The sequence below is a fragment of the Manis pentadactyla genome, chromosome 2 (genome assembly GCF_030020395.1).
Source record: "Manis pentadactyla isolate mManPen7 chromosome 2, mManPen7.hap1, whole genome shotgun sequence".
Lineage (NCBI taxonomy): Eukaryota > Metazoa > Chordata > Mammalia > Pholidota > Manidae > Manis > Manis pentadactyla.
In genome coordinates this window covers 234,734,841-234,760,371 of record NC_080020.1, presented here as the reverse complement: position 1 = coordinate 234,760,371, position 25,531 = coordinate 234,734,841, and the positions used below count along the sequence as shown (strand labels likewise).

At 58.1% G+C, this 25,531-nt stretch overlaps 1 protein-coding gene across 12 annotated transcripts in view; it reads right to left on the bottom strand.

Annotated features, from left to right (window-relative positions):
• The window catches only part of MYT1L (myelin transcription factor 1 like), a 385,352-nt gene continuing 359,821 nt past the window's right edge, over positions 1–25,531 (bottom strand). For 8 of the 12 annotated variants that reach the window (XM_036881769.2, XM_036881771.2, XM_036881775.2 and 5 more), the window contains 7 exons: positions 25,171–25,254; positions 23,731–23,952; positions 13,979–14,070; positions 7,361–7,464; positions 3,102–3,245; positions 2,665–2,799; positions 1–2,065 (listed from right to left, as the gene is read on the bottom strand). In XM_036881769.2, coding sequence (XP_036737664.2) covers positions 2,039–2,065; positions 2,665–2,799; positions 3,102–3,245; positions 7,361–7,464; positions 13,979–14,070; positions 23,731–23,952; positions 25,171–25,254 — 808 coding nt within the window. In that variant the 3' untranslated portion in view covers positions 1–2,038. Of the gene's footprint in view, positions 2,800–3,101; positions 3,246–7,360; positions 7,465–13,978; positions 14,071–23,730; positions 23,953–25,170; positions 25,255–25,531 lie in introns of all 12 variants that reach the window. The other 4 variants (XM_036881779.2, XM_036881780.2, XM_036881781.2 and 1 more) reach the window with 2 other exon arrangements.

The following is a 25,531-nucleotide window of genomic DNA, read 5'->3' as shown; positions in this document are numbered from 1 at the left end:
ACAAATGTGGTAACACCTTTTTTATTTAGAGTAAGATGTGTTAACATCCAGCATGACAAAGTTTGTACAAAGTCCACAATTTAAAAATGAAGTATCATTGCAACTCGTGATTCCACACATTTATAGCAAAATCAAAGTGGCCACAAACCCATGCCGTGTCGTACAAAAATAAATCAAACTCCAGTTCCACAGAGAGCACAGCAAATATTCATACAAAATTCTGTCTTCATAAATGATTACTTAAATTAACTTAGAAATGAATATGAACAATAAGTTATAATAAATAAACTCTGATGACTCACAATAATTCCATATGAAAGGTCAGCATTCTAATATGTGACACTTTTGTGATCCCTATATAATAGTCACAGATAACTTTTGATCGGATATTATGTACCAACGTTAGATGAGCAGCAGATTTGTGCTTAAAACCCCTTCCCACTGTACGTAGGTGATTACAAAACTGATACTATTACTCTACTAAAAGCATCACTATATCGGTAAAGAAGCAGCAGACACGACGCGGCGGGGAGATGCATATGCCAGTATGAACAATGGGGCCTGTGAGGAGCTGGGGCCCGGGACAGTATATATGGCATCAGGTGACGGGAAGCACCTTGCTGCAGCTCTCAAAAGGCAATTCTGAGCACGGCCGCTACAGCTCAACGCACGACAGAAAGAGGGCGCTCTCCGGAGGAGGTGCGGCAGAGCCCCTGTGATTACATCGTCTTTCTCCAGCTAGGTATTAAAGTCCTCGTGGAAAACTGTAAGCTTTTGTACAGTGAGCAGTATAAAGTGCCACTGGGATATACATATCTTTATACATATATATACCGAGGTTGAGTATTGTATCAGAATATTTGCTGTGGGGCCCCTGTAATCTCCCACAGCGACATCATCGGGTCAGCCGTGAGGGCCTCTCTCCTCCAGGGTCAGCGTCCGAGGCGGCTGACACCAGGAATTGCACACCTCCGTGCGGATATATAGGACAAGGTAGTGCAAATAGTCGACTGGCACGTTGTGGGGACAATGACCCTGTAAGTCCTGTTCTGCTAAAAATATTTTTTTTTATTTTTACAAAACCCATCTTTTTTTTTTTCATAACAAAATTTTAAAGTACTTCTGTACTTCCTGCATAACATCAAGACATGGAAGGAAGAGATGCCGTCACATGTAAATCAAGTCAACATCAGAAAACACAACACGTCATCCTAGGGACCACGCGGGAGGGGAGAACGCAGTGGTCAAAGTGGTCTTATGCATACATTAGTGCAGTCGTTGGAGTGAAACGATCAAATCTCCAAGGTATAAACAAGTCTAATATGATCTAGGGTAAAGCAAAAAGTGCTGAAGTATAAGTAATTACTCCTAAAATCTGATTGCATCCATTCTCAGAATAGGTCATGACAAATCAAACAACGAGGGGATGCAAATGCCCTGTGGTCAGCTGGTCTCCAGGGAAGGCGTGACACGTTCTGAGATGCTCTGAACAGGACCGAATGCTTATTCAGGCCGAGGCTGGGGTGGGGGCAGGGAGTGACGTGGCTCAGCGGCCTCCCCCAGTCCAGCAGAAGACTCAGTCCAGTAACTCGAAGACCCTCGCACCATCTGCTGTCACCCCCGAGATGTAAGAGTAACGACAACATGACAGTAATGTTTAGAAGTGGAAGGGGGAAATAAATACTCTTAAATTATCTTTGCGCTTAAATTAAAACCACAGAATCTGTTAGATAAACCACACTGCAATAACAGTCCAGAGGGACGTGAAACTCTTGGGGAGATAAGAGAAGGTTGTTCCAAAGTTTGCTGAAATGGAAAAGGAAATCTCCACGTCGTCCACCTTCACAAGCCCCTGTCTCAACTGATGCTCCCATAGTCATACCATGTAATGCTCAGGAGTTAATTTAAAAGTGCTGTTTAAGCTGCTTTGAATCTTCTGCCAAGTTTCCATGGCTTGATGTTGTCTTACAATAAATCACTTATCTCATTTCTTACAGTTAATCCATATGCCATTTCCTTGGAATGCAAAAAACCTCATTTATTGCCCCCACCATACACCATCCTCCTAAAACAAACAGACAAAAAAATCACATAATATTTCCGAGCATTGTTCAAAAATAAAGCATTTTTTTTTCAACCAATTCTTGCTATGAAACAATATGCACACAAAATGTATTTCTTAAATTCCATAAAATCCTCCAACATGAGGCAAAATGATGATGTCTAAAAAGTGGCTGTGGGGCCACCCAGTGATCATTCAAAGCTGTTTTTTTTTTTTTTTAATTTTTGTCCATTTCAGTTCAAAATACTAAAACATTTAATCACTAAAGCATTAAAAAGAATGTACACTCTATTTATTTTGATCGGCTTACCTCTTCAGAAATATATATACCCCCAGATGTGCATACGGTAGCAGCTATAAACATCACATGGCATATCACACTATGTCAGCTCATATGAAAACGTACAAAATGTGAATGTATTCAAAAACTACTCTGCAGGTACTATCTTTAAAGCAAGACATAAAATCATTATGAAGTCTTGTAAGCATAACACCGTTTCGAACAGAAATAAATATATAACACTTTCTGGTAAGTCACAGCAGCAAAGAATAAGAGGCATCCTTTTTTAAGCAGATCCCATCACTACAGCAGCTGTTCAGACCTGAATTCCTCTCACAGCTTGCTTTATATTTTCCAGTAGGGCTTTATTTTCTGGGCTCTGATAACGATCTTGATTTGTATACATGTCCGTCAAAGTAGTCACGTATGCATCAAAATTTTGTTCATTGATTGGATCCTACGAGATATTAAATAGTAGTTCATACACAGCTTTAATTTTCTTATAGGATATTCACATCAGCATCAAAGCGCATCATCGCACAGGGCCACGTCTTTATCAAGGGGCCGACTCAGAGCATACTTAACGTTAGGGGACACGCTGGCCGGCCCCGCCAGCGTCTCTAGCCGTCAGGCTACGGTTGGGGCGGTAGCCACCACCATCCGAGAGAGGAGGACCACGACGGTCGCGCTAGAGAACGACACGCAGCGGAGGGTGCGCGGCCGAGGGCCGCCGCCGGCCGCCCGCGCTCACCCACTTACCATGTGCGGCAGCTGGATGTTGGCGAGGCTGTGGATGAGGGACTGGCTCAGGCTGGCCAGCTCGTGCAGGAGGGACTCGTTCTGCTGCTCGATCACCTTGTTCTCCTCCTCGATGGTCCTCAGGTTGCTCTCCATGGTGGTGATCTGCACGCAGACGGGACGGGCAACATGTGATAGGAGGCGGGCGGCGCGGCCCATCCATGCCCAGGAAGCGTCCGCTTAACCGGAAAGCCGGCAACGTTAAGAATTTGTCACTTTAAGGGTTGGGATTTTATGCTTTTGGATAAGATTTGGGGATGGGCCCAAACCGGCTTTTCGGAGCAGGGAGGGAGTGGTGTGACGTGAGATCCTGGGCCGGGCCGGCCGTCAGGCAGTGTGTTTAAAAGAGCAGCTGGTCGGCGGGCAGACGACCACGGGCAGGCCATTTCCCCTGACTGAGGGTCTCCCTGCTGCCCTGGGGGTACTGCCCATGTACTGGGGGTAGCATTTTGCTGAAGCGCCCTTAGCCCTTCTTTTACAGCCTAATTCTGCCACAGCTAAGTCCTAAAATCCCACTACTCGTGAGGCACCCCGTGTGGCCCCGTGGGACGGCCCGACCGGGCTCCCACATCTCCTGGGCTCGTGCCGGGCAGGCAGTGTCTTCACCCGCAGGATGCGGTGTCACTGCGTCCCGGGGTGGACCAGGGCCTGCTGCGGCTCCCCGGCCGCTCTTCCTCCATTTCCTGTTCCTGGGAGAACCCCGTGGCCGCCGTGGCCAGGGGCTGTGGCGTGGCGCCTTGCAGGTCCCACTGTGGCCTGGCAGGCAGCCCTTCCCCTCAGCCCGATTCGCACATGGTGGGGGGGCCGCCCTGGCCTGCGCGGGTCACAGGAAGCACGGCAGCCTGGGCAGCTGTGGTCCAGGCGCAGGAGGCGAGCGCGCGGCAGGCCCCTGGGGGCGTGGGAGCCCCCGCCGTCCCCAGACTTGGCTCCCGGGCATCGCAGCCCCTCTGCCCCTGGCCCCGGGCCACCAGCTCGCAGCCTGAATGCCCCGCGTCTCACTCAGGTCTCCTGCTGGGTCCTGCGGGCTGGCCCCGGGCTTTCTCAAGGGCACCGCAGACTGGGAGTTGGGGGCTGTGGGCTTCAGCTCTGCCAGACTGGGCAGCACACTCTGGGCTCTCATCCAGGAAGCAGGGAAGAAGTCCTTGCCTCAGGTGCATCTCACGGGAGGGGTGCAGCCCTCGCAGCAAGAACCCGCTTGTTCCTGGGCATCTAAACCACTCGAGGGGTCCAAACCATAAACCCGGCGAGTGCCTCGGCATGAGAGCACACGGGGCTGCCAGAAAGCTGATGGGGACGGTGCATCCCTGCTCTAGGGGGGCCGACGTGAGCTCTGTTGTGGGGCTGCGGGTCAGGAGGACCCAGGCCTCCTTCCCATCCACCCTGGGGCACCCATGGGCACCCGGTGCTCCAGAGCACCGAGCCTGGGGAGGTCCGGGGCAGCTCTGAGGGGGTTGCTTCTAAGGACAAGACTGGCCCACCTGGGGGCCCTGGGCCGGGCCCTGTGGTCTCGCTTGGGGAGGAGGAGAAAGGCTCCCCTGGGCTAACAGTACATCCTCTGTCTAAATGCTGGAGGGACAACGCGCGCCGTCCAGTCAGAGGGAGGAGCCCTCCCAGGCAGGTGTCTGTGAACACAATTTGTGAGAGAAACGAATATAGTTGGGAAATCGCCGACTGGACATTAAAAGTATACAAAATTCTTCACACTGCTCTGACCCTTTTAAAAGGAGAGGCCACTGCACCCTGCTGCTCTGGACGGGCCGGGGAGGACCCTGACCTCCTCAGTGTCACAACGAGAGGCTTGGGTCAGGATGGCCATGCACGGGGTTTGATGCGGCAGGTTGATCTCTGCCCAGAACAGACCCTGAGGGCACAGACACAAGAGCGAGGCCACCGGTGTCCAGAGCCCACCTGGGCCTCGCCAAGTGGGGACCCCAGACCCTGGCAGGGCCTCAGGCCAGGAGCTGGCTTCTCATTCTGGGGAACACCGGGCAGTCAACATTTGTCCCTGGCCAGCTCACCGGCCATTCAACCGGGACATTTCTGGGGGTCTCGTGTGGCCTGGGGAGAGCTGGGCCTTCACTCTGGTCAGACAGGAAAAGTGCACGTGGTGGGGACCCCTCCCTAGTGCCCTGGTGGGAGCCAGGATGTGAGAGGGGGAGAGTCGGCCACAGGCTTGTGACCTTGGGTGTTTTCCCAGACAGTGCGCCCTGGCTAGAGTCCGGGGAGGCCCCCATGGGGTACGTGAGTCGCAGGCCAGTGTGGCCTTGGAGGGCCAGGTGGGCCACTGCTCCTTGGTCCTCAGACACCAGAGAGGCCCAGCCTGGTCTTGCCAGGCCTGCGCTGCCCAAGCTCACCAACCCAAGCTCACCTCCAGCCCCAAGAGCTGCCGAGCTTGGGCCCCGCTCAGCCCATCACTTTCTATCACGGTGAAGACGCTGGGCTTGCCTTCCAGGTGGGAGGGGCTGCCCTGGCCCATGGGGCGCATCCCCTCTCATCAGCCAGGTCACCGAGAGCGCTCAGTGACCCTCAAGATCAACTTTGCTTTGGATGTAGCCAGACGCCACCAGGAGCAGGCACATCAGGCACCACCCAGCCAGGAGGGCATGGACGGCCGCTGGGCCACGCGGGGTACCCTGCTCCTGTATTTCTGCTCCAAGTGTCTCAAGCCCCAAGCGAGGCTCAGGTGAGGGAGCCCCGTGTCCCCGGCACCCCTGAGTGGGGACAGGGGAGCAGCTGCGTCATGGATGCCGTGGGGCAGCCGGTGGGCGGCTCGTGGCACCCGAAACAGCCTGGAGAGCGGGTTTCTGCAGCTGGGAGGGGAGGGGCTGGGCTGGGAGGGAAGGAGGGCCCCCTGTGTTTGGTGTGTGTCCCGCTGGGATGGGGCCCGGCAGGCCGAGGACTGAGCGCCTGCAAAAGGGGGTGTCTGGCCCTCAGGCCCACCATGAGCCACACCCCTCAGGAGTTAATTAGGGTTCTCAGGCCTTTGCCTCAGACCCAGTCAGCGAGTCACTGCTGAGTGGGGCCCCGTGGGTGTTCACGTGGCGCCAACGCCTCCTCTGGGCCTCGGCCAAGCCAGTAGCTGAGAAGGGGCACCAGCTGGGACAAATGCCTTAAAGGAAAGCCCAACCCTTTCCAGGCGAGCCTCTGGCCAGGCAAGTGTGGTGCCCCCAAAATCTCAGCAGAGCCTGTGGGAATAGGCTGGCATCAGAAATGGCCGGGTGGAGAGTGCCCACCCCATAGCCCTCCTTCCTAGGCACCTGCGCCTGGGGGGCCCTTTCTGATATTCTGGTGGGTGAGCCCCTGAGTACATGGCACCAGGAGAAGCCGTGTGCCAATGGGTGGGGGGCAGCAGGTGGCAAAGCAGAGCTGCCACGTCTGCCTGTCCTCCTAAGGCTGTGGGCAAGCCCAGGACCCCTCTTAGCCTCTCCTGAGCAACCCCCCACTGACTGTTGTGGAGGGGGACAGGTCCACAGGGATGAGTGGGGGGTGGAGCCCCGGTTTTCCCTGAGACAGAGCCACCTTGCCTTACCTGGGGGCAATGCAGTGGGGTTCTGCCCCGGAGCCCAGGCCAGGCCTGGGGACCTGGCAGCTCTCAGACTGCCAGCGGGCACCTGGGACACAGAGCAGGGCCGCTGGCCTCGGCTTAGCTGGCATGTGTAACGCGGGGGTGGTGACCTACCTTGTGCACTGCAGTGAGCACAGAGGGCATCTGGGGACCATCCCTTCCACGGGGCACCTCATGGTGCTCAGTAAAGGCCCCCTCCCTGTCCCCAGCCCATGGGCCTGGGCATCTGTGCCCGGGGGCCTGGCAGGGTGGCTGTCAGCTCTACTGGATGAGCAGATTAAGTGATATCAGGGCCCAGGGTCCCCAGGCAGCTCATCCCTGCAGGAGCAGGTGACACTCTGAGATGGCCCATCGCAATGGTGCTTCCTTCAGAACACGTGCACAGACAGACAGACAGACACACACACACCGCCACTCTGTTCTGGCAAAGGCGCCACTGAAATCATCTCGGCAGGGAACTCAGAGACGAGGGGAGGATGGGGGATGGTGATGGGAGGGAAGGATGCCACTTCCCGGCCCATCCCCGCTCCAGCCGCTCCTGAGCCCTGTCATTCTGTCCCTGTTGCTCCCCAGGCCCCGTCACAGGTCACAGCCCCTCCCTGAGCTCTGTCCCCAGGTCACTGGGGTTACAATTGAGGGCTTCAAAAACTGTTACCTGAGTTCTGAGCTTGATCATATCGGCTTCCATCTGGGAATTGGATTCATTTAGCTCCTTGATTTCCTCATCTAACTGTTTGATTTCTTCATCGTTTTCTATGCCTGTAATGATGAATAAGTGTGTCAGAACTGTCATAATGAAAACCTTAAAGTGAGAATTGTGAGACACCTTTGTTCTTTTTATGTTTGAGACTAAATTTTTTGGGAAAATACACTCTTGAGTTAAAAAAAAAAATAGTCACAGTTTTGGTGTCCCTGTGACCCATACCACTGCCCCCCTTACAACGGAGGCACCCACACACCCGGAGACCAGCTGCAGGTGCAGACCCCACCCCACGTTAGGGCTCCTGGGTCACCTGTGCCCACCTGAGAGGCAGCCCTCCTGTCCGGCTCCGTCTGTCTGTCTCTGCCTCACTCATTCCCACTCAGGGAAGGTGCCAGGCTCCATGGACACCAAAAGGAGACCATCAGGGCCTCTGCCCTCACCAAGCTTAGATTTCGGGTCGGAAACCTGATAACAGACATGTAACCTAAACCTGGTGCCGACTGCCTCCTCGAAGTGTCTGACATGGAGAATGAGCGTGGTGACAGACTTCAGGGATGTGGTCACAAAGGCTCTGAATAGCTGACTTTTAGCTAATAAAGTCCTCTGCTTTGAATGATAGGAAATGCATCTCAGCTGATAGAGTTGCCAGGTCGCAAAGCATCACAAACTGGACCTCCAGCAGGTGCCCACCTCCCGCCTGCTCAGGGTCCTGTGGGGGCAGGAGGGGGGCCAAGCTGGGCACCTGAGCCGAATGGCTTTCTGTACGGGGGGCCTTTCAATGCTGGCCCACTCAGCTGGTCGCTGGCCATGGTGCACAGCCGGGGTCCTGAAGAGCCAGAACTTTCTGGTGGTGGCCCTTCAGGGCCATGTGACTAAGTGGACTTAAGGAAGAAGAGCAGAAATCTCGCCCATGCGCTTGTCCTTGACAGTCCAGAGGGGGCTGCCGTCCCACTGCCCTTGTGGTGCAGGGGCTGCCGCTCGGAGCCAGGAGAGTGTGCACGCAGCCCGGGGCCCGAGGGGAGAGCGGGGCGGACGCCACGTGTGGATGGAGTCCACCCGAGACGGAAGGGGGAGACCACGCAGGACGTGCAGGGATGGGCTTCCCCACGGGGATGCTGAGAAGGCGGGGCTGCCACAATGCTGGGGCCGTGGGTGGGGTCGAGAGCTGCGGCCCGGTAGGAGCTCTCCGATGTGACTGCTGTCGCCCACATGCCTTCCTCGTGACAGCAGAGGGATCTGGTCCCGTCCCGTCCGCCCGGCCATCCTGTGCCCTTCCTCCTGGGCCGTTTCTTCCCATAACTCGGGCTTAGGTGGCGCCGCAAACCTCGCACACGAGGAGCCTGGGCGGCAGCCAGACTCTCCCACCCCCTCGGCTGTCGACCTCCGCCGTGGACACACTGTGCGCAGGAAGGCGATCAGTAATGAAAGAACAGTTCCTTCATGTTAAATAGAAATTCTAACTTTTGTTCGCCTGTGATAGAGCTAAAAGTGTCAAACAGTAGCCACAGTCACAGCTCAGGGTGGACACCCTGCCGGAGCCTGTGCACGGCGGCGGGGAGCTCCTCTCGGGGGCCGCCTGCTGTGGACCCAGAGCCCAGTGATGAAGGTATTCGATTTGGGGTACTTCTTGAAGAAGGTGAAAGTGCTGTACACGGCCGCCTGCGCCCAGCACCGAGGCTCGCCTTTTGGGTGACAGCGTGTGGCTGGAGGGATGAACAGAGCGGTCCGACTGGACGCCAACTCTGGGAGCTGCAGGGAAGACGAGTGTTACAGCAGCTCAACTAATCACCCTGATCGGCTGCTCGGGGTCCCTCCGTCAACGGCAGCCGGTACAACGTGAGCATATAAACACCCCAGAACGTCAGCATCTCGGTCTTGGAAACAGAGTCCAAAAAGAGAAAGCTTGGAAGAATTTTGATAAAGTTATGAGCACAGAATGTGGTCTCTGGGATTTGCGCAGAGCCTGGTGTGAATTTCATGGGACGCCCACCAGTTATGTAGCTTTCATGGAATCCCGACATCCAGGCAGGATGGACATAACACACTCAGATTTCCGGCAGGCAGGAGGCCTCTCTGCAGGCCTGGGGACAGGCTGGGGAGTCCGTGGCTATAGCCTGGGTTTTGAAACATGACAGAACTGGAATCTAAATCCAAATCCTGCAGGTTAAGAGTTTTGTGATGGGTAATTTTCTTAATCTCTCTACACTTCAAATTCTTCCATTATGAAAATGGTCTCTGTCTGACTCAGAGGTAAGAGAGAATTAATCTAACAACCTGCCCCCTACTGAGATGCACCCAATGGTGGCTGAAGAACAAGGTTGACACTAAGTGTTGCTTCAGACAGCCAGTGTCCCAGAGCATCTGTGCGTGTGCAAGCCGACCTGTGTTGTGAATGAGAAGCAGCACAAACTGATCTTGTCCTGCTAGCAAAGTTTTGTCAGTTGACAAATAATTAGAAATAAAACAAAACAGAAAAGGAAAGATATTGTATGTGGCCTGTGCAGTGGGCTTCAGTTTTATTGAATTAAATAATTTAAAAGCAAAACAAAGTTCCTCTTCACAAGTCTTAGCATTGTCACCTGAAAGTTTTTATTGTGAGTTTAAATAGTTGCCAAATATATATATGTGTGTGTGCGTATAATATATATGTGTGTGTGTGTATATGTGTGTATGTATATATATGTGTATATATGCACACACACACATGTACATATATGTGTCTACAAAACTGGGTGCTGCAGGGTGCTCTAAATCTATGTCCACCAAAACCTTGGACAGGAACATTTAGTTTATAAGGAATGTATGAGAAATGCCCACCCTATAAATGAACTGGCCAACCAGTGTGCAGGTCAGATAAGCTTTCTGACAGAAGTTAGTTAGATCATTTTAAATCCAGTAAAAATATTAGCAAGGATCCCCATGGCACCTTTATCTCTCATTTTTATCCTGGGAGTGATGGATGGATGCGTGGACAGATGAAGGTCTGTGTTCCTGCCTGGATGGGGTGAGGAGCACAGAGCCGCCATGTTCCTCCTGGGAGCTCTCCGCCTGTGCTCCTGGGACACGCCTGAGCCCAGCACCATGGGCCACCCCTTGGTGGGGGGCTGCCAAGTCCCCCTGCAGGGCCAGGAGCAAATCTCCTGCTGAGAAGGAGGAGAAGGACGGTGGTGCTGTGGTGGTGGGAAAGCTGGCACAAGACTGGCCGACTCCCAGGCAAGTGGAGTCTGAGGGCCTGGAATGAATCCACACCCACGTGTGCCAGGACACCCAGGAGGCCCCGGGCACCTGTGTCCTGGAGTGAAGCCCGCTTTCAAAGAGGACAGACCCTGGTGCAAAGACCCTGGGTCCCCACAGGGCCCACTGGGTGCTCAGGGCAGTGTCTGGGTCCTGGAAGCCTTGGGATCTGTTCTTGTCAGTGCCTGTGTCTTAGGGCAGCGCCTGGGCTACTGCTGGGCTGAGCCTCACCCTGCAGGTGGCTGGCTTTGCCGTGTGGTGCACAGGTGGGCCGGCTCACCCTCGGCAGGCAGGAGCCTGGAGAAGGTGGCCAATAGGAGCAGCGCCTCCCTGCTCAGCAAGCCCAGCTTCTCCTGCAGCCCCTGGCCACAAGGAGAGGAAAATGTGTCCCTGGCCTCTCCTCTCCTAGAGGCCAAAATAAAAGATAAAAAGCAAAGCCAGGGACAATACCACCCCAGGCAGATATGCTGGCTCAGGTGGCTGGTCTGCAGAGGGTCTGGCCATGAGCGGGCAGCCTCTAGTCACACCAGCTGCTTGGAGATAGCTGGGCTCCAGCCGGGCGTGTGGGCCTGCTCGGCGGGATGCGGGCGTAGTACTCTTCTCGTGAGGAGGGCGGGAGCTGGCTTCTCTAAGCTTAGAAAGGATGAAAGGAGAAGGGACTTCGGGGCTGGAGGTGCTTTGAGGGCATTTGCAGTAGCTCCTCCCTATGCAGACAGGAGAGGAAAAAGCCTGCTCTCAAGACAGGGCTGCCCTGCCTGAGTCAGTTTCGCCGACTTCACGGTGGTCTTGCGGGGTCTCAGCCTCCGGTGACCAGGGCACAGGGGGAGGGAAGCTTCCAGACACATTCGTCACAGGAGAATCTGTGAACGTGACCCTAGTTAGGTTTTACTCAGGATATTCAAGAAGAGAGAGGTTGTCCACGCACGTCGCTAGGGCAGTGCCCACATCTCGCCCCTGAGGGCAGGGGTGCAGGTCCCTCCTCCACCCAGGTGTCCCCAGAGCAAGTGCAGGTGAGGCTAATTACCCACATCCTGCACTGAAGCCTCTCGCTGCAGGAAGTGAGCACCGGGGTATGAAGGTCTCCGGGCTCGGAGCAAACCTGTCTCTGCAGCCGGGAGACAAGAGGCGCCGCGTGGGTTGGGAAGGCCTGGGTTTGCCCTGGGTGACCTGGGGCTTCCGAGGGTCCTCATCAGTGGATGTGTGAGTGACAGAACCGGCAGCGGGGAGACCTGCTCCTGTGCAGAAACTCAGACCCGTGCAAACTGCGTCCAGGTGCAGGGAAGTGGGCGCGTGGCGCTGGGTGGGCTGCTGGCGGGGGGCCTGCGAACCGGTTGCAGTGGTTGGAAGCTGGCTGCAGCCTCCGCCGGAGAACCTTTGCCGACCTCTGTGGGCCTTCGCCTCTCCAGGACGGCCTGGCTCTTTCCAACAGCTGGGCCTGTACAGAGCTTTCTGGATTCGGAAGCGCCCGGTGCAGGGACGCTGGCGGGGTGGATGCCGGCTCCTGGCCCTGGCGGCTGGCCGGCGGGAGGGCTCCTCCTGTTTCCTGCTTTTCCTTTTCCCGCTGGCCTTGTGTCGCGCTGCCACTGCCTACACAACTGGTAGGAGCCGACACAAACTCAGATCAACCTGCTAAGGATTTCTGCTTTAAAACAGGGGCGTTTGGGGCTGAAACGTCACACCAGGTATTTTAGAAAGGGCATCGGGGGCGTTTCCTTAGGCATGAGCGCTGTCCTGGTGGTGGAGGGAGGAGGGACGCCGAGGACCCCGCATCTCAGGCGGCTTCCTCGCACCGGCCGCAGGGCCCGCCAGGTGGGCGCAGGCCGGCCTGAGGGCTGGAAGCCCAGCTCTGCCGACAGTCCTCCCACCGCGTGCCGACCAGAAGTGGGAAGCGGATGCTGGGCCCCTGGAGTCCACACCCCAAGATGCACGGAGGGCATCTTGGGCAGGCCGGCTGCTGAGTCCCTCGCGCTGTCCTCAGGCTGAGAAGTGAGCCGTCGACGACTGCCGGACGGCTCAGGACCACGGCCCGGGCCCTGGCGTCTCCACGCGGGGGAGCCCGTCAATTCTGTCTTGTTGTCTGTGGGCCCTTGAGGAGGAGGCCCCTTGGATAAGAACACAGGGCAGGAGGGCCGCGTTCTACCCGGGCCAGGTCTGCGGGGCAAGCTGCCCATGGGAGGTCCAGGGACGTCGGCCCAGAAGTGACCTGGTCATGGTGCTTGGCTCCTGGGACTGAAGACATCCAGGGACGCGTCTCTCACACGAGCTTCAGGGTGGGTCCTGTGCGGTCTGACCTCCTTCCCCGCTGACCCTCTGGAGGGGCTGGAGGGAGGCTGGCCCTGCCGCCGGAGGCGAGCGGTTTGCTCACTGGTTAAAATCACACTCGGTTCTCCTACTCAGAGGTCCGCTCTGGGACGTCACTGCCAGCACTGAGCGCCGGGCCCTGCGTGGGTCTCCGGAAGGAAACAGGCCGAGGGGCCCGTGAGCCTCGGGCCCCCACATGTCCATGAACTGAGCAATACCTACACTCGCCTGAGGTGTGTTTCTGTGGACAGACCCCTCATTTAAGGTGCGTTGTGGACCGAGTAACACTGAACTCACGGCGACAGTGTGAAATGCGTGTCTAGATGGGGCACGTCCGTGCACCCCGGGGGATACACCCTCCTCCTCAGGGGAGCAGCCTGCCCACGCTGTGCGTGGGGGCCTTTTAAACAGAGAAACCAGTGAAAGGTGCCAACATGTGCAAGACGCAGCGCTGACCGCCTGTGGAAGGACACCCGTTCGCAGTGTGAGCTGGGGCCGCAGGCAGAGCGGTGCGCCGCACACCCTGGCTGGCGCCTCCCTCTCGGCCCGCAGTCCGGGCTCCCACCCCTCCACTCTGGGTGCCTCCGTGAGGGCCAGGAGAGCCCCAAGAGGACTAGTTTGGGGTTTCAAATGCACGTCAGCAAGAAGGTGGCCCGAGAACCACGAGGCCCCATGAAACTACGCTGTGTGCTCCCCTGGCCTCCGACTCTTCCCTGGAGCCACCCGGGCCACGCGGTGCCCAGCCCAGAGCACTGGAGGGATTTGGGTTTGCAGACGGGTCAAGAAAACCGGGCACCGGAAAGCTGAGTGCAGGGTGGGGGCGGGGCAGGAGGGCGCTGCGCCTTTGCGGGCTGTGCCTGGGGGACCCCTGATTCTGCTCCTCCATGAGGAGGCTTGGGGAGGAGGGCCCGGGAGCAGAGGCACCACAGGGTGGGGACTGTCGTGGGCTCCGGGGAGCAAGGCCCCATTCTGGGTGGTGTCGCCGCTTAGGCAAAGGTGGTGCCTCTGGCGGGGGTGAGTGGTGGGGTGGGTTACCATTGCTGGCCCGCTGTCTGATGGTCAGCATCTGCTCTCCCGACAACTTCGCCTTCTTCATCGCTGACGTGGCGCGCGGACATCCTGACAGGCTGGGGACAAGACAGGAGATGGTGTTAGTCGAGGGCCTTAGGGGCACCCCAGACCCACAGAGGAAGCAGCCACGACTGAGGATGTCACTGTGTCATTGTATTAGGCTGGATGCCGGCCAAGGGCCATCTGCGCAGGGAGCCAGACCAGACGCTGCACACGGGGCAGGTCTGCGTACCCACGGGAGACGCGCCTGTGTGGATTCGTGGGCTGCTGCGGTCTGAGCCTTGAGCACAGGGTGGGCTTCTGGCGGGGCCCACAGCTGGGACTCCAGGTTGGGAGGGAGACACACCCTTCCCCGTATGCCTCCTGGGCTGCTCGGAGTTTTACAGAGTGACTCCCTGGTTGTAAAAAACGCTCTTATTATGGGAAGTATCCAACTTATACAAGCGTTGAATTTAGAACAATCTCAAACACACAGGAGCAGGAAGAGCTGAACAAGAGGTCATAGCCGCATTCAATTGCTCCCCGGTGGGTGCGGCTGGAGCATCCCTGCCCCCAAACGCGTGGCTTGTTCCCAGTCTTCGCAGTGGTGTCCTGGCTTTGCTGACCATGTGTCCCCCAGGAGCTGGGCCGTGTCACACCTGCTCCTGGAGGCAGAGCCCTGGCGGCTGTCATGACAGGGGCCATGTGGGAGGCCTCTGCCCTCGCGGTCGGGGCCAGACGGCAAACTGTACACGTGTGATGGTTTACATACATCATGTCGCATGTGTAGGACATTGTATTTCCCCAGTACAGCCAGTGCCAGAGGGACCCCGTGCTAGGGGTTGGTCTGTATCCATGTCCAGCCAGCACTCAGTGGGGGTGTCCACGTCCCTGTCGCTTGCGGCGTCTATGCAAGGGCAAGGTGCTCCCAACCTGGGGCACATCACCTGCCCCCATCCGGGCCCAAGGTCAGCGTCCATGGAAACGCCCGGGAAAAGAGGCCATTGGGCCCCCCGTGCATGGAGGCAGGCTCCTCAGGAAACAGCCCTTTCCTGGGTGCTCGATGCTGGTGCCCCAGCGCCTGTTCCCTCGTCACTGCCATCCAGTGACCGCCTCATGGAGGGTCCCCAGAAAGTGCTTCTCTGAGAGCTGCCCGGCCTCCCCGAGGGCAGGTCCTGAGGCCTGTGGCACTTCCTGGTGGCCCTCCGCCAAGGCCCTTCGCGAGCCCACCTCCGCGGTCTCTCCGACTCTCCAGCCTGCCGGCGGCGCCCACCTGCGGTCTGTAGACGCCCCAGTGCGGCCCGCGTCTGTCTAGTACCCGGGATCTGGTGCATCTGGCCGCATGCACCCCGCCCCCAAGCCTCCCGTCCTGAAAACGAAGCGTCAGGATCGAGTCACGGAACCAGGCAGGCTGGGGGTAATGAGGAACGCTCCAGGAGGGTGCTCCCCGAACCCCATCTGCCACAGAGCAGCCTGGACGCCTCGGGAAACACTGACTCCCACCCACGTGGACGTGCAGACCGCGCCTGGTCTGCTGCTGCTTCCAGTTTTCAGCTAGTGAAATGGCTGGCTGTGAGTGCCACGTAGTGGGGCCACTGAGGAGACTCCCTGGAGCTGGGGGGCTGGACCCAGAGCCAACGCCAGGCCCCCCGGCCGTGCGCTTCCTCCCAGGCGCACCCAGCCGTGGGTCAGACTGGCAGCGCCCATGGGGCCACCTGGTGGCAGCCAGGCTCCCACCCGAGCTGCCCGGGGTCCCCAGGGGACGACCCCAGGCCCGTGTCAGCTGGGGAGGACCCCGGTGGTCGTTAGGGCAGCATCTCCAGTGAGAACTGCGCTGCTCCGAGCGTGGACTCGGGAAGCCGGGGTTCTGAGTCCTGGGTCGCTCCAGGCAGTGAAGGGTCACTGTGGTTCCCTCCCCCGGCCTGCTGCCGGAAGGTCAGGCACCCGGGGGCCGAGGTGTGAGTGATCAGGACGTGGCCCCAGACGGACCTCCTCGGGGGAACTTACGGCTAGAAGTAGCTCAGTAAGCGAACGCTTCTGGGGGAGATGTCTGGCTAAAAGGACATGCGGGGTGTTCACTGGGAGGAGAAGAGCGACCCGAGGGCAAGTCACCATGTGCTGTTCAGGGACTTGCCCCCTGCCCGGGGGTGGCTGGAGGGATTTAGGAACAGAGGGCAGGTGGAGGACTTTTCGGGGTTCAGGAACAGCAAACAGCTGGGGCATCAGTTCCCAGCTCGGCGCCTCCCTAAGGATTTCAGAGCTGGGGCTCCACCACCTCACACACTGACCTTAGCATCAAAGCGGCCTGTGAGCTGTGAGTCCCCATGAAATGCCTGGTGACCGCCAGACAGGAGCAGACACTGGCTGAGCCCTCGTGGGTGCCTGGCCCTGGGACCTTACAGGCTTTAAGAGTTCGGGCTCTGCCCCTGGTGACTGGACGTAAAAATGCTCTTGTTGTGTTAGCAGTTTTTGCTCGCAAGCCGGTCCTTCTGATACAGGGATGGCAGGTCAAGTCTCTTGAGGCAGAGACTGTATGAACATTTTTAGTTCTCCAAGATCCTAGCACAGTGTCCCAAGTAATACACTACTCGGGCGCCCCTGCGGGGGTCAGCCCCCTCTGTGAGCAGGCGGTGCGCCAGGGTGGGGGGGATTCGCCCCAGTGAGTGGGTGACACCGCACGAGCTCGTCCTGCCTCGGGAATCGGGCTGCTGCCTTGGACAGACCTCGCGCCTGGCTCCTGAGGGCGCTCTGGTTCCCACGGCCACCCTGGCACTGCCAGCAGGGAAGCAGAACGTCTGTCCTGGCACTGAATTCTGCAGAGACCCGGGACGAGCTTGGAAGGGGCCCATGTGCTCGGGGACACACCTGCAGACACCTGATTTCAGCCTGGGGAGACTGGGCGCAGGGCTTGGCCAGGCTGACTCCCACCTGCAGGATGGAGATGGTGACCCAGAGCCTCTGAAGCTGCCACATTCAGACAGCGGCTGAGAAAACGAACCAGAGAAGCACGTGGCACTGCCTCCACGGGCTTGGCTCTGCACTGCTGGGCTGCCATCTGGGTTAGGTCGAAGCTGAGGACAGGCGGCCAGCCCTGGGGATGAGGGGGTGCTGGGCATGGTTGGCTCTGCGAGGGAAGCCCTGCAGCAGCGAGCCTGGCGGGGTCCCCCTGAGGGATGCTCTGCTGCTGCAGGCCCAGGGCACACAGACCACTGGCCTCCGGCTTCACGGGGCCTTTGGGACGCAGTCTGAGACAGGTGTTGGATCTGGGTTTTTCTCTCCCAAGTGCTTCTGTGAAACACTTGCATATGAAACACGAAAAGAATTGGAGCTTCCGAAGGGCTTTCAGGAGGCAGCAGCCAGGCAGGGTGGTGCCTGGGGATTGGCTGAGGGCGTGAGGTGCGGCCCGACCCAGAGGCACGTCTGCACCAGGGACCCGGGGCAGCTCGGCTCCAGGGAGCAGTGAGTCAAATCTCCCCGAGGGCTTTCTCGGGTCCTTGTCGGGTCAGGAGGGCCCGCTGTGCCCCGAGGATGAGTGGTGCCCGGGGCAGCTGGGAGGACGTGGGAGCTGACAGCTCCCATTTCTTGGCCTGGTGGCTCATGTGGGACGTGGGCTGAGTCCTACTCTCTCCTTCTGGGGGTGTGCGGAGGCGACATACGCAGGTGGCTCCTGTCTGGGCAGGAGGCCTGCAGCCCCGCCCCTCCTATCCTGAGAGGTTTGCAAGTCAGGTGTCACCTTTCCTCTCTGGGGGCTCCCAGCCCACCCCAGAGGACAGCTGTTTGGCAGGCGGGCGCTGCCTGCCTGGCTCCTCTGACAGCAAATCTAGGGCCAGAGAGCAGGCCAAGGAAAAAGGTGGACACACTACCCCAATTGTGCCTGGTTAGATGCGGAGAGCGTGGCCGGCGTGGAGCAGGGGTGCAGCCACGTCCCCGGAGCTGGTGTCCAGGCCCCGATTCCGCCTGGGGTCTGGCACCGGTGAACAGATCTCCCACCCCACGTAGCTCACCTACGCCTGCAGTGGGGCTGCCTGGGCCCTCTGCCCTCTTCGTCTCGGGCAGAGCACAGGGAAATCCCGAGTGTAGGGGACTTCATCTTGTGTCGTAGAGTGAAGTGTGCTGTTCTCAAAAGCTTTCATAAAACAAACCTGCCACTGGGGCTGTGGGAGCCCGGCCCACCGGCCCTGTTCTGTCCAGCCCCTTAAGGCCACAGCAGACGTGGGAAGAGAGAACTTACAGACTGCAGTGGGGGGAAGTCATCCCGTGGGGAAGCCAGTGTCCAGGGAGGCAGAAGAGAGGCCTCCCTGGGGCACCTTCCTGGGGCAGCAACACCAGATTTGTCCACAGCTGAGTCACAGTGACTAGGGCGCCCTCCCCAGGTCCCCGACGGAGCCCAGTCAGCAGGCCGCGACGACCTTACTCGGTGACTAGCCTGGGGCCCCGCGGGCGGCCAGGGAAGAGGCCCCCTGGGCAGGCCTGGGGCAAAGCCCTGCTCTTCTCCCTGGCAGCATGCCTGTGGGAGAGCGACCTGCCTTCCCCTCTCATCTCCGAGGCGGAACTGCAGGCCTCAGGCTCTGCCGGTCAGCGGCCAGCCGTGGGTTCCCCAGGCCGGCGGCCGCTCAGCATCACAGATGGCAGGCTGCACAGAGCCGCCTCCTCCTCTGGGCCTCCCGCCGGCCCTCCCCTTAGGGGTGCAGCGTGCTGGGTGACCCGTGGGACGTGAGGAGGTGGCCCTGCCCCTCCAGTCCGCACCCTGAGCGCCCCCACGGCCCCCCACTTTTCTCTTTGTGTGGAAGGACGACTACCCTTGGGAATGGGCTGGAGACGTCAGCGCCCTGCAGCGCGTGCCTCCGTCGGTTCTGCTATGGGAGCAAGAGCTGAATCCCTGCCCGTGGGAGCCAGTCCCGGGCGTGTGTGGCAGGTAGCTTGTCCCAGCCAGTATTTACATTAATGGCGTGATTGATCACGGAAATGATTCACATAGTGGGTGGTACAGTGACTTATTTTTACTACAGTTCCCTTGGGAAGCATCAAGGAAAACACAGGTTCTAAAACAGGGCTGTCACCCCATTTATAATGGACCGCAGGTCATACAGTCTAGGTGGAAAAGGTTTAAGAGTGTCTAGGACATGACTTTTTTAAAGAAATTCATTTGGCCAAGCCCAGTGAAAGATGATAGGAGTTACTTGTAGGATTTCTTACTTATTTCTCAGGGTTAGAATCAGTGACTTTAATTCTGGAGATCCCTCTGTCTTACTTAAAGTGGATGGGAGGGAGGCGGTGCCCTAGTAGTGTGTCCAGAGCCCTGGCAGAGCAGCCGTGCCATCCCCACCCTACCCCAGCCTGTGTCTGTCCCCTACAGCCTGCACGGCACCCTCACAATCCCACCCAGGCTGAAGAGGGCCTCCCAGCTCCCATGGGCTCCCCAACACCCTGGCAGAGTTCCCAGCCCTTGGCCCCACTTGCACACCTGGTGAGGCCGTCCTGCCTCTCACGAGGTCCTGGGGCCCCCTGGTTGGCATCTAGTGGACACACAGCTGCTTCCTATCTTAACCAGAGCTTTGATGGGCTTAAAAAATGATGCATGCAAACATTTCTCAAATGCTGACTTGTGAGGTGCTGTGGATTGTGGGGGGGATGAATGGTTTAGGGCAGGACGGACCCTGTGGTCATTCAGTGGGCATGAAGGGGGGGCCGCGCTGCTGGAGGGGGTAGCCAGGGCTGTCTCACCAAGTGGATAAATGGGGTCAGAGCCAAGAAGAGGCAGCATGGGGCAGGGTAGGGCACAGGACTTAGGACAGGGCAGGGCGAACCCTGGCTGTCCTTTCAAACCATGGGACCTGGAGCAGTCACTTAACTTTGCTTCAATGCCTAGCCTTTGAGATGGTACCTACATCACGGGCTGGTACAAAGTTGAAGAATGTAACTACAGGAAGGCACTTAGAACTCTGCTTGGCACACAGTAGGGCCATGCTGCATCAGCTGACGTTCTCTGAAAGGTGGGAAGGCATTTATGGGGCAGATGGGAGATGGAGGGGATGGTACTCCAGGTGATGGGGAAGCGCAGGGGTGGGAACACTAAGGCGTAGGGACCCTGCAGGGTGAGGCAGGGCGGGGCCCGGAAAACCATGGGTGCAGGTGGGATTCCATGGTCACCTCCAATAGCCTGCCCCTCCCAGCCTCGCAGCCCTTCCCTGCCCTCTGTGACCCCTCTCCCACCTGCGCACTTGTGTCCCCCAGCTGCTGCAAGTGATGTGTGTGAGTGGGTGACAGGTGGGGATCCCCCTCCCAAGGACCTCTGCTTGCCCCCACTCATCTCACTCAGCACCGGCCCCCTTTCCTGGCCCCTTCCCCACTACCCCCAGGACTGCCCAGGTGCCTTCAGTTGTCTCCAGGTCTCTGCCCTTCAGGTGGCAAGCACCCCGGCCTCTCCTCCTGTAAAGTCCTCCTGCCCTCGGGGCAACAGACTCACAGCACACACAGCTCCCCTCTCTCGGCAGTTCCTCTACAGTGAACCGCGCCTTCAGCCGCAGCCCTGACACCTCCCAGCCGCAGTCCGGCCCATCTCAGCCCAGTTTGTGTCCCTGGGAACAGCTGCCTTGCCCCCGCCCAGCCCCAGGGCGCCTGGCTGCTGCCTCAGCGTGGGCCACAGCCGGCCTTCGGGTGAGCTGTGGGCTTGGGAGGACGCTGTCACTGCCCCAGGCTCGGGGAAGGGCAGCAGTGGGGTGTCTAAGACAGGCTGCATGTGCTTAAAACAAAAGGAACATTCATCTTCCTTGTTACTGAGTATTAGCAGCATGTCCCCACGGGAACAGTTGTCTGGTTTCTATGGGAAAGCATCTCGTTTGGGATAAATTTTCCTTTTTAGATACTGCTTTTCCAGAAAGCTGATCCCAAAGACAGAGCAGAACTTTTTTCTGTGCCCTTTCATGAGCTCTGCTCAGGGCACAGGGTTGGGGGCCCCTCCAGGGGTGCGGAGTCTGCTCCCCAACTTGCTGTGAAATGAGCAGAAATGGCTTCACGGCAAGTGGGGGGCTGTGGCTGCTCAGAGCTCGTGGGCAGAATGTCCTCGTCCTGGAGCATCGGTGTGGGCGACCTCCCTGGAGGGGAGGCGGGTGGGCGGGTGGGGCGGAGTCACATGCATGTGCCCCCTGCTTGATCTGCTGTCACGTGCTGGCCCCGTGGGCAGCGGCCATTATGGTCCGAGGCTGTCCCAACGTGGGGGGAGAGAAACAAAGCGGGGAGCTCTGCGTCTGCCCTGTCTTCCCTGCGACCCCGAAGCTGCTTGGTATCCACAGCATGTTGGGTGTACAGGGGCCGCGCATCTCAACAGACCAGCAAGGCCTCGGAGGTTCCTTGGAGCCAAGGCCTTGTGGGTTTGGGAGCTCGGCCGGGAGGCTCAGGACCGGGGCAGGCCTGCCTCTGGAAGGGCGGAGAGCCCCCCGCCCCCAGCCCCCACGAGCTCTTGCCCTCAGTGGTCTGTGTGCCCCCCACTGTGGGGCCTGCAGAGAATATAGGTTTGACCACCCAACACAATGAATGAAAACTTGTTCGACAGATAAAAGCTGCAGGTCAACATGCAATGGGGGATGATTGAGCCTCAGACGGAGGAGGCCAGGCCTGTGGCTCCGCAGGGGCAGACCCCAGGACACTGAGACAAGCCAGACGCAGAGGGACAGCCCCGGGTGGCCCACAAGGCCCCAGAGCAGACAGCTGGGGGTGCTGAGGGGCTGTGCGGGTGCGCTCTGTGGGCACCAGGGTTCAGTTTGGGAAGGTAAGAAAGTCTCTCACATGACTGTGCTTGACACCCTGAGCTGCACGTGTGACAATGGCCAAGGTGGTGAGGTGAGGTTTTTACCCTGACTTAAGAATCCCCTTCAGTGTGGAGAAAGGGGAGCCCTCTTGCACTGCTGGGGGGAATGTCAGCTACTTCAACCATTGTGGAAAGCAGTATGGAGGTTCCTCCAAAAACTAAAATAGAGATACCATTTGACCTGGGAATCCCACTCCTTAGAATTCACCCAAAGAATACAACTTCTCAGATTTAAAAAGACACATGCACCCCTATGTCTATCTCAGCACTTTTTACAGTAGCCAAGATATGGAAGCAACCTAAGTGTCCATCAGTGGATGAATGGATAAAGAAGGTGTGGTACATATACACAATGGAATACTACTCAGCCACAAGAAGAAAACAAATCCTACCATTTGCAACAACATGGATGGAGCTGGAGGACATTATGCTCAGTGAAATAAGCCACGTGGAGAAAGACAAGTGCCAAATGATTTCCCTCATTTGTGGAGTATAACAATGAAGCAAAACTGAAGGAACAAAATGGCAGCAGACTCACAGACTCCAAGAATGAACTAGTGGTTACCAAAGGGGAGGGGTGTGGGAGGGAGGGACTGAGGGGTATTATGTTTAGTACACATGGTGTGGGGGTCACGGGGAGAGCAGTGTAGCACAGAGAAGGCACACAGTGGATCTGTGGCATCTTACTACACTGATGGACAGTGACTGCACTGGGGTGTGGGGGGGACTTGATAATATGGGTAAATGTAGTAACCACATTGTTTTTTCATGTGAAACCTTCATAAGAGTGTATATCAATCATACCTTAATAAAAAAATTTTTTAAAAAAAGAATCCCCTTCACCCCATTAAGCCCCTGGGACAGTCGCCTGACACTAGGGGATCAGAACTGCTCCCCTTTCATCCTTGGACTGAACAGGGGGCAGCTGGGAGAGAGCCCTGATCAAGCTCTTGTACAGTATGGCATCAGAGCCTCTGCACAGCTCTGCCCACTGGGGGCAGGCCCCGGGCTTGGCCGCCTCGGTAATCACACCAGCCAGGAGCCCAGGGCACGTGGGCACCGAGGCCCTCAGGCTGCCAGTGCAGCCATTCCACCAGGCCCAGGCCTCTGTGGCCCCTCAGGGACCCAGGGCCCTGGAAGAGGGGGCCTGCCCTGCCCTGGGGGTGGGCAGCAGCCTGCGGAGGCAGGGCTGGGTGCTCTGGGTGAGCAGCTGTAGACCAGCGATGCAAGGGGCAGTGATTCCCGGTGGAGCCGACAGTCTGCCGAGTAACAGAGTGTGATCTACTTATACAAGGAAAAGTGACACCCGTGTGGCCCCAGCCTGTGCACGTGTGCAGGGCCCCGTGTGCCTCTCTGATCAAGGGCGATTTCTGGAGGGGGCTGGGGACCGCCCACCTGGGGAAGTGAGCCGGGGACAGCCAGGGACCCGGCATCCTTTCTCCTTGGGCCTATTTGTCCTGTCTGTGTTTTCTGCGTGAGCAGGAAATTCTTGTGTAATTTAGAACAAAACCCTCCTTTGAGGGATGCGCGAGGCTCAGTGTCCCATACTCCTAGGCTTGCCGAGATCTTGGACTGCATGTCCACTTGGGTTTGCTCTTTGCTGGACGTAGCCTTACATTCATCCCAGCTGCACGCTGTGTGGTCCGTGCAGAAAGCCGAGCCACGAGGTGCGTGTGTCTGCCCAGGCTGCGCTGCCCAAGGCCCGAGCCCTCTCCTCACGTCCCCCAACCCGGTCCCCACAGAACCCGGTGGCTCCCACTGCCGCTGAGACGTACCCACACCGGGACCCACCTCCCACGGTGAGGCTGCCCAGCACCGTTTGGCAGTCCCATTTCTGGCTCTTCATGAGTGTGGATGATGCCTGGGCCAACGTCACCAGAGTCCTGGCAGCTCTGCCCGGGGGCGGGGAGGCCCAGGCCATGCCACTCACCTGCGGTGCGTGAGGAAGCTGCCGCTGACGTGGCCCGACCCATCGCATCCTGGCGTGGGGCACGACATGCCCTCCGTCTTGACCGACTTCCAGGAGAACTGGGAGCCATTGAGGTACCCCTCCTTCTGCCGCTTGGCCGCCAACGGGCAGCCGGACGCGCTGCGGTGAGAGGCGTACTTCCCGGTTATGTGGCCCTGGCCGTCACACCCGGGGACCGGGCACCTGGGTGGCAGACAGAGGGACACACTGTGCCACCTGGCCAGCATGGGCCTGGCGGCCTTAAACAGATTCTAAACGCCTGATGCGGAGGAAGCAGCCATGCGCTCTTCCAGCAGGACGGGAAGAGCCCGTGGAAGACGCCACCTAGCAGAGCCCTGGAACAGGCCTCCTGGGGAAGCGCTTGCCGAGGGGTCCAGCCTCCGGGGCAACGACGGGACGCATGAGAAGGCCCTGTGTGCTGTGGCCGGTCGGAGCGGGCGTCCATGTTTGGGCAGAACCCCAGCTCTTATGGGGTAGAATGCAGGGTTATGATTAAAAAGGCTACTTTGTAAACCCGTGTTTTTCTCAAGCACTAGAAAACACTGCTTGGCTGTTCTCTGTCCTCCAGCCAGGAGGGTCTCAGCTGCAGAGACACTGTCAGCTGAGGCCCTGGAATGGTACTGGCGGAGCGCACGGTCCGCACACTGTTGCGGGATAAACGGGAGGCTCGTTGGCCGGAGCTGACCCTCAGCAGCAGGCTGATAGGTGTTCCGGAAGCTTCCCCACCACAGGTGACGGCAAAGGGCAGTGGGCATGACAGGGCGCGAGTGCATCCACCAGCCCCACGCTGCTGGGCTTTTGAACAGCAAGCTGCATTCCACAGAACTTGTATTACCTATTTGGTAAGTTATAACTTATTTTAATACTTTCTTTATTAGCTTTTCTTTTGTTTTAATAAAAAATCGTCTACAAAGACATCGAGATTAAAATTCCAGGGAGAGAGGTCCAGGCTCGTCTTATAGATTATTGAGACCCGGACTCGGTGGGCTCCGGTTTGGGGCAGACGCCTGGTGCACGGGAGGGCTGACCTCGCCACTCATGTTCTGAGCCCAGGGGACACCTCAGAGCAAGGCCGGGATGGCTGAATGGCTTTCTTCAGCCAGAATGTCGGCAAAGTGTGCCCTCGTGAACTCCACTGGGGGGCGGGGGGTGCTGGTGTTTCGGGGGCACCAGACTGATGGACATTCACTCGCCATATCGTCTGCCATTTGTAGGGTGCTTCCAGCCAATTGGCCGGTGCGTTTTAGTTTTGGGTTTAAAGGTCTGACCTTCCAGTTGCCTGACATCTCAGAGACTGCCCAGGAAGACCCGGCCTCGTTGCTGGCAATGCTGCCAGCAGCCCCGGAGCCAGGGCCCCGGCTGCCCCGCGGCGGCTCCCACCCCCGCCCACCAGGCACGCACCTGATGGGCTCCTGGTCCTCTTTGTCTTCCTTGCTCTGCGCTATCCGGATGCCGCTCTTCTTGGCCCTTGGGCAACCTGAAAGGCTGGAGAAGCGACACGGTTTCAGAGAGCACCTCAGCCTGCCAGTCCTGGCGGGCTTCCTGCGCCAGTGACGGTGTTTCTCAGCCTGAATGAAACAGCATCCAGGCAGGGGGTCCTCCCAGCACAGCCCCCCAGCTCCCAAAGCCTTTAGACGCTGTCAGACCCGTTGCAGAGGCTCCGAGAGATGGGGCCACACAGGACGCTATGAAGGGCGGGAAAGCAGGCCACCTGCAGAGACGGAAGCAGCCAGGAGTCGGGAGAAGCAAAGCCGGGAATGTC